Source organism: Oryzias latipes, chromosome 2 (genome assembly GCF_053564925.1).
Source record: "Oryzias latipes strain Hd-rR chromosome 2, Olatipes_Hd-rR_3.1".
Taxonomy (NCBI): Eukaryota; Metazoa; Chordata; class Actinopteri; order Beloniformes; family Adrianichthyidae; genus Oryzias; species Oryzias latipes.
In genome coordinates, this window is record NC_136238.1 from 17,557,560 (window position 1) to 17,565,192 (window position 7,633).

Below are 7,633 nucleotides of genomic sequence, written 5' to 3' on the forward strand. Positions count from 1 at the left end.
GTAAGACACCAACTTTTTTAACACTTTTGGCACGTTTGACTCACAAAATGATTTTTAAGCACAAAGTGCTCTCAAAAGCACGTTTTGTCATTTGTAATTCAAATAAAGTGTTATTCGTTGACAAAGTGTATGTTTAATAGTCATAAACATGCTTTTTTCACACTTTTGACTCACAAAATGATTTTTAAGCACAAAGCGCTCTCAAAAGCACGTTTTGTCATTTGTGGTTTAAAACAAGAGTCATCCATGGTCACATTGTAAGTTTGAAAGTCCAAACAGTAAGAAACATACTTTTTTAACACTTTTGGCACGTTTGACTCACAAAATGATTTTTAAGCACAAAGTGCTCTCAAAAGCATTTTTTGTCATTTTTTTGTTTTAAAACAAGTGTCATCCATGGTCACATTGTAAGTTTGAAAGTCCAAACAGTAAGACACCAACTTTTTTAACACTTTTGGCGCGTTTGACTCACAAAATTATTTTTAAGCACAAAGTGCTCTCAAAAGCACGTTTTGTCATTTTTTTGTTTTAAAACAAGTGTCATCCATGGTCACATTGTAAGTTTGAAAGTCCAAACAGTAAGACACCAACTTTTTTAACACTTTTGGCACGTTTGACTCACAAAATGATTTTTAAGCACAAAGCTCTCTCAACAGCACGTTTTGTCATATTTAATTCATATAAAGTGTTATTCGTTGACAAATTGTATGTTTAATAGTCATAAACATGCTTTTTTCACACTTTTGACTCAAAAAATTATTTTTAAGCACAAAGCGCTGTCAAATGCACGTTTTGCCATTTGTGGTTTAAAACAAGTGTCATCCATGGTCACATTTTTAAGTTTGAAAGTCCAAACAGTCAGAAACATACTTTTTTAACACTTTTGGCACGTTTGACTCACAAAATGATTTTTAAGCACCAAACGCTCTCAAAAGCACGTTTTGTCATTTGTGGTTTAAAACAAGTGTCATCCATGGTCACATTTTTAAGTTTGAAAGTCCAAACAGTCAGAAACATACTTTTTTAACACTTTTGGCACGTTTGACTCACAAAATGATTTTTAAGCACAAAGCGCTCTCAAAAGCACGTTTTGTCATTTGTGGTTTAAAACAAGTGTCATCCACGGTCACATTGTAAGTTTGAAAGTCCAAACAGTAAGACACCAACTTTTTTAACACTTTTGGCACGTTTGACTCACAAAATGATTTTTAAGCACAAAGCTCTCTCAAAAGCACGTTTTGTCTTTTCTAATTCAAATAAAGTGTTATTCGTTGACATAGTGTATGTTTAATAGTCATAAACATGCTTTTTTCACACTTTTGACTCAAAAAATGATTTTTAAGCACAAAGCGCTGTCAAATGCACGTTTTGCCATTTGTGGTTTAAAACAAGTGTCATCCATGGTCACATTTTTAAGTTTGAAAGTCCAAACAGTCAGAAACATACTTTTTTAACACTTTTGGCACGTTTGACTCACAAAATGATTTTTAAGCACCAAACGCTCTCAAAAGCATGTTTTGTCATTTGTGGTTTAAAACAAGTGTCATCCATGGTCACATTTTTAAGTTTGAAAGTCCAAACAGTCAGAAACATACTTTTTTAACACTTTTGGCACGTTTGACTCACAAAATGATTTTTAAGCACAAAGCGCTCTCAAAAGCACGTTTTGTCATTTGTGGTTTAAAACAAGTGTCATCCACGGTCACATTGTAAGTTTGAAAGTCCAAACAGTAAGACACCAACTTTTTTAACACTTTTGGCACGTTTGACTCACAAAATGATTTTTAAGCACAAAGCTCTCTCAAAAGCACGTTTTGTCTTTTCTAATTCAAATAAAGTGTTATTCGTTGACATAGTGTATGTTTAATAGTCATAAACATGCTTTTTTCACACTTTTGACTCACAAAATGATTTTTAAGCACAAAGCGCTCTCAAAAGCACGTTTTGTCATTTGTGGTTTAATACAAGTGTCATCCATGGTCACATTGTAAGTTTGAAAGTCCAAACAGTCAGAAATATACTTTTTTAACACTTTTGGCAAGTTTGACTCACAAAATGATTTTTAAGCACCAAGCGCTCTCAAAAGCACGTTTTGTCATTTGTGGTTTAAAACAAGTGTCATCCATGGTCACATTTTAAGTTTGAAAGTCCAAACAGTCAGAAACATACTTTTTTACACTTTTGGCACGTTTGACTCACAAAATGATTTTTAAGCACCAAGCGCTCTCAAAAGCACGTTTTGTCATTTGTGGTTTAAAACAAGTGTCATCCATGGTCACATTTTTAAGTTTGAAAGTCCAAACAGTCAGAAACATACTTTTTTAACACTTTTGGCACGTTTGACTCACAAAATGATTTTTAAGCACCAAGCGCTCTCAAAAGCACGTTTTGTCATTTGTGGTTTAAAACAAGTGTCATCCATGGTCACATTTTAAGTTTGAAAGTCCAAACAGTCAGAAATATAGTTTTTTTAACACTTTTGGCACGTTTGACTCACAAAATGATTTTAAAGCACAAAGCGCTCTCAACAGCACGTTTTGTCATTTGTAATTCAAATAAAGTGTTTTTCGTTCACATAGTGTATGTTTAATAGTCATTAACATGCTTTTTCACACTTTTGACTCACAAAATTATTTTTAAGCAAAAAGCGCTCTCAAAAGCACGTTTTGTCATTTGTGGTTTAAAACAAGTGTCATCCATGGTCACATTGTAAGTTTGAAAGTCCAAACAGTCAGAAATATACTTTTTTAACACTTTTGGCACGTTTGACTCACAAAATGATTTTTAACACCAAGCGCTCTCAAAAGCACGTTTTGTCATTTGTGGTTTAAAACAAGTGTCATCCATGGTCACATTTTAAGTTTGAAAGTCCAAACAGTCAGAAACATACTTTTTAACACTTTTGGCACGTTTGACTCACAAAATGATTTTTAAGCACAAAGCGCTCTCAAAAGCACGTTTTGTCATTTGTGGTTTAAAGCAAGTGTCATCCATGGTCACATTGTAAGTTTGAAAGTCCAAACAGTCAGAAATATACTTTTTTAACACTTTTGGCACATTTGACTCACAAAATGATTTTTAAGCACCAAGCGCTCTCAAAAGCACGTTTTGTCATTTGTGGTTTAAAACAAGTGTCATCCACGGTCACATTGTAAGTTTGAAAGTCCAAACAGTCAGAAATATACTTTTTTAACACTTTTGGCACGTTTGACTCACAAAATGATTTTTAAGCAGTGCTGTTTAGAGTGCTCTCTAAACAGCACGTTTTGTCATTTTTAATTCAAATAAAGTGTTATTCTTTGACAAATTGTATGTTTAATAGTCATAAACATGCTTTTTTCACACTTTTGACTCACAAAATGATTGTTATGCACCAAGCGCTCTCAAAAGCACGTTTTGTCATTTGTGGTTTAAAACAAGTGTCATCCATGGTCACATTTTTAAGTTTGAAAGTCCAAACAGTCAGAAATATACTTTTTTAACACTTTTGGCACGTTTGACTCACAAAATGATTTTAAAGCACAAAGCACTCTAAACAGCACGTTTTGTCATTTTTAATCCAAATAAAGTGTTATTCGTTGACAAAGTGTATGTTTGACAGTCATAAACATGCTTTTTTCACACTTTTGACTCACAAAATAATTTTTAAGCACAAAGCGCTCTCAAAAGCCCGTTTTGTCATTTGTGGTTTAAAACAAGTGTCATCCATGGTCACATTGTAAGTTTGAAAGTCCAAACAGTAAGAAACATACTTTTTTAACACTTTTGGCACGTTTGACTCACAAAATGATTTTTAAGCACAAAATGCTCTCAAAAGCACGTTTTGTTCTTTGCGATGATTATGATCAACTTTCTCAGAAAAACACATTGCTCCAAATGCATAATATGCTAACTGTGCTTGATATGTTAATGTGGCCAAAAGTGCTAGCTTAGCATTAAGCATCATCACCCCTCTTAGAAAAACACATTGCTTTAATTGTTAATGATTTTAACTATGCTGGCTATGCTGATCATGCTAACTATGCTAGCTATATAAATATGGCCTAAAGTGCTAGCATAGCGTTAAACATCATCCACTCTCAGAACACATTAACTAAAATGCTATTGCTATTTATGCTAGCTATACTAATAGGGCTTAAAGTGCTAGCATTACAATAAATATCATCCACTCCCTCAGAACACATTAACTAAAATGCTATTGCTATTTATGCTAGCTATGCTGATATGGCGAAAGTGCTAGCATTGCGATAAGCATCATCACTTCTCTTAGAAAAACACATTGCTCCTATAGACCTTTTTCGCAAAAACCGGAAGTACGTCATCAACGTGTAAACCTAGTTCCGGTTTGTGCTTCGCTTGCGGAGGAATGGCAGAGCCTAGAGTGTTTTCGAAGAGCCTGAGTTGTGTTCCGAAGTTCACCAGCACCGATGTGATGAATAGTGTGAAGATGCATTCGTCCACTAAAGGAAACAAATTGGACAAGGGATATAAATTCGTCCACGAAGAGTTTATCCACCATTACCAAGGTAAGCTTCAGCTAGCTTTAGCCATAGCCGCATCACCGCTAACTCTTTGTTTACGTCAACTGTAAATCCTGGTGTTATTAATTTGTAATATAAGGCATAACACATCGCAGTGAATATGTTGTGTGTATGTTTAAGTGAAAAGGCATGAGATTAACATAACACCCAAAAATTTGGTGAAGCTGTAAATAAGAAATGTTAAGTTGCCCAAATGCGTCTTCATTCTTTTTGCTGCGGTTGCGGCACTTTCTTCACTTACTAGTATTATTTTTCTGAAAGTATGGTGAGCAGAAGTCCTCTTTTCCTGGACATGTCCTCTCTTTTGATACTTATATAATAAAATAACATTGAACATAGATGAAATGTAATTATATTTGCTTCATTTATGCAGCTCTGAACACCAATTACTCTCGATGAAATATCTCACAAACTCACTTCACTCCTCTTTTTTACAAACTCAAATCTGGTCACCCTACTGAAAGTTATAGTTTCATTTTACATTGATGTACCAACATAAGTATGTCTTAATTTCAACCTATTTAATTTATTGTGTCTAGATATCACTGGATGCAGAATGTGCCAACCTGAAAGCTTTCTTCTGCAGTTGTGTGGCTGCTAAAGGATTTTGCAATCACATAGTTGCCATCCTGTTCCAGAGCGCACATTATTCACAGCTGGGTCTGCAGGCTGCTCCACCCCCCCGGCCTGCACGAGTGGCTTGCAAAGATGGCACAGACCAAGAGCACAGGTGGGTTTGTGATCATATTGTCATTATTTTTTAAGAACGGATGTGTATCCAGAACAACTCTAAATTATTATAAAAACACCCCAAGTAGTGACTACAGACTGTAATTGCTTTTTGCCTTTTACTTATAAGGGAATCCATCCTGAACCGGTTAGTGAGCTGGTGGTGCAAAAGCCCAAAACAGTTGGCAGGGACGGTCAGAGGTCCACACTGTACAAGGCATTTACAGGTGATTCACTTTTTGTTGCTTTGTGAGCAAGTTAAGTTTGTTTTTTTTCTAATCTTATGACTAACCAAATTATGGTTACAGCAGATATAATGAATTAAATTGAAATGTAGTTATGCACTTATCAAATCAAATCAAATCAAACTTTATTTATAAAATAGCGCTTCTCATGCACTTTATTGCAGCTCGAAGCGCTTTAACACTAAAAACAGTAAAACACAACATTACAATAAAAACCCCAACCCACCCTTCACCCTTCCCACTCCCCTCCATTAAAGCACATGACCCATGGCTCCCACGTACAATGAAATATGACTATGTAACTGTAAAAGAATAAATAAATAAATAAATAAATAAATAAATAAATAAATAAATAAACAAACAAACAAGCATGGCTTGGCTCTGCTGTGAGGAAACAGTATCTGGGAATCCTTTCATACCAGGAGCCAGCCCGGCCACCGGAACATCGCCACAGCGCCCACCCAGACCGGGACAACACCGGGGTCCCCCTCACACCCAAAAGCTGTAAAATTAGACCCCAGCCGCCCCAGCAAGGGCAACAACTGCAGCAACAACCGCTGACCAAGCCGGCAATCCCTGGAGGAAAAGATCCCCTCAAGAAACACTGGGGCTAAAATCATAAGATGCTAAAATTAAAAACATAAAAAAGAAGAAAAAAAAATACATAAAATTGAGAATAAGATGCATAAAATTAAAATAAATACATAAAATAGCATATATTAAAACTAATAGAATAAATTAGCAGTTAAAATCAACTAAAAGCTAAATTAAAAAGGTGAGTCTTGAGCCTCTTCTTACAAACCTCTACTGTCTCTGCGGCCCTGAGGTTCTCCGGCAGGCCGTTCCACAGGCCAGGACCATAATGGCAGAACGAAGCCTCACCATAAGTTTTGGTCCTCACCTTGGGAACAACTAAGAGGCCAGCACCGGAGGACCTCAGGGTCCGCGAGGGCTCATATTTTAAAAGAATATCATTTAAATAAGAAGGCCCAAGACCATAAAAACATTTATAAACCATTAAAAGAACTTTAAAATCAATCCTGAAACGCACAGGGAGCCAATGCAGCGATTTTAAAACCGGTGTAATGTGTTCCCGCCCTCTGGTCCTCGTCAGAACTCGTGCGGCTGAGTTCTGTAGAAGTTGTAAGTTTGAAAGAGACTTTTTGGGTAAACCAGAGAGCAGGGCATTACAATAATCTAAACGACTGAAAATAAAAGCATGCATTAGTACCTCTGTGCTGGCAAGAGAGAGGAACGGGCGACTCTGGCAATGTTTTTGAGATGATAAAATCCTGTCTTAACGACATTTTTAATGTGTGGGATAAAATTTAGCTCAGAGTCAAAAAGTACGCCCAGGTTTCTCACACATGGAGAAGGTTTAAAATTATGAAGATGTGGTAAAATCATCTCTCTCTTGTCTTCAGAACCGATGATTAAAACTTCAGTTTTGTCCTGGTTGACAGTTTATGTCTAACTTTTGTGTGTTGTGTTTCTCTTGTGTAGGACCACAGCCAGATCCATATCTGATGGCATCTGGAAGCAGATTATGCCAGGTGCAGCCCCAACCTCTCATGGCTGTGTTGGATGGGTTTCTGAGATGGAATGAAAGAGAACTTGGATATATATTGTGGCAAATGCATGAATGCATACCTTAAATTACACTTATCTTGTCTTTAACAATCAGTTCAGCCTTCTGTCTTACTGTTGATCTGTAATGTTATTTTTTATTGTAAATGTTTGATGTTATTTGCATACCAAAAAATTAAATGAGGCACAATTTTGACCAAAATTGTTTTATTTGTTCCTCTAATTTTTTGTGTAGTCAGTCACATTTCAACAGAAAAATATTACGAATATAACATTTATATTTAATTAGATTTTAAGAATATGTGGAAACACTAAATTTTTCCATACTATTTGAACATTATACATTATTTACATACCAAACATTAATTCACTCTTCAAAACAAAGAAGTCCTTGATAATTTGCCAAAACACGGCGGTTAAGCCAGATCTGATTCACACCGCCCATCAGTGTGAGCGGCACAGAGAGTTCCTGATGTGGAAGGACTTTATCCTACCGATCACTCTTTCCACCATAATTCTGAGGCGGGTGAT

The 7,633-nt window shown here is 35.9% G+C and overlaps 1 protein-coding gene across 3 annotated transcripts; it reads left to right on the top strand.

Moving 5' to 3' along the window:
• The first annotated feature begins 4,287 nt into the window (after positions 1-4,287).
• On the top strand, positions 4,288-7,304 carry LOC144984599 (uncharacterized). Of its 3 annotated transcripts, XM_078933599.1 has the most exons (4): positions 4,288-4,526; positions 5,180-5,271; positions 5,401-5,497; positions 7,019-7,304. In XM_078933599.1, the coding sequence occupies exons 1-4, from the start codon at positions 4,367-4,369 to the stop codon at positions 7,168-7,170; spliced, it is 501 nt and encodes a 166-aa protein (XP_078789725.1). In that variant the 5' UTR covers positions 4,288-4,366; the 3' UTR covers positions 7,171-7,304. The 3 variants fall into 3 exon arrangements, 2 of the variants coding, with proteins under 2 accessions (XP_078789725.1, XP_078789728.1); XM_078933602.1 differs by lacking the exon at positions 5,401-5,497; XR_013648399.1 differs by lacking the exons at positions 5,401-5,497; positions 7,019-7,304 and having other exon boundaries at positions 4,351-4,526; positions 5,081-5,244.
• Positions 7,305-7,633: the final 329 nt, after the last annotated feature.

What these genes read in the sequence shown, in the direction of transcription:
- LOC144984599 (XM_078933599.1), top strand. Translation starts at nt 4,367, where the DNA reads ATGGCAGAGCCTAGAGTGTTTTCGAAGAGCCTGAGTTGTGTTCCGAAG. An exon ending in GGCACAGACCAAGAGCACAG is followed by an intron (nt 5,272 to 5,400) that starts GTGGGTTTGTGA and finishes TTTACTTATAAG; the next exon opens with GGAATCCATCCTGAACCGGT. An exon ending in ACTGTACAAGGCATTTACAG is followed by an intron (nt 5,498 to 7,018) that starts GTGATTCACTTT and finishes TCTCTTGTGTAG; the next exon opens with GACCACAGCCAGATCCATAT.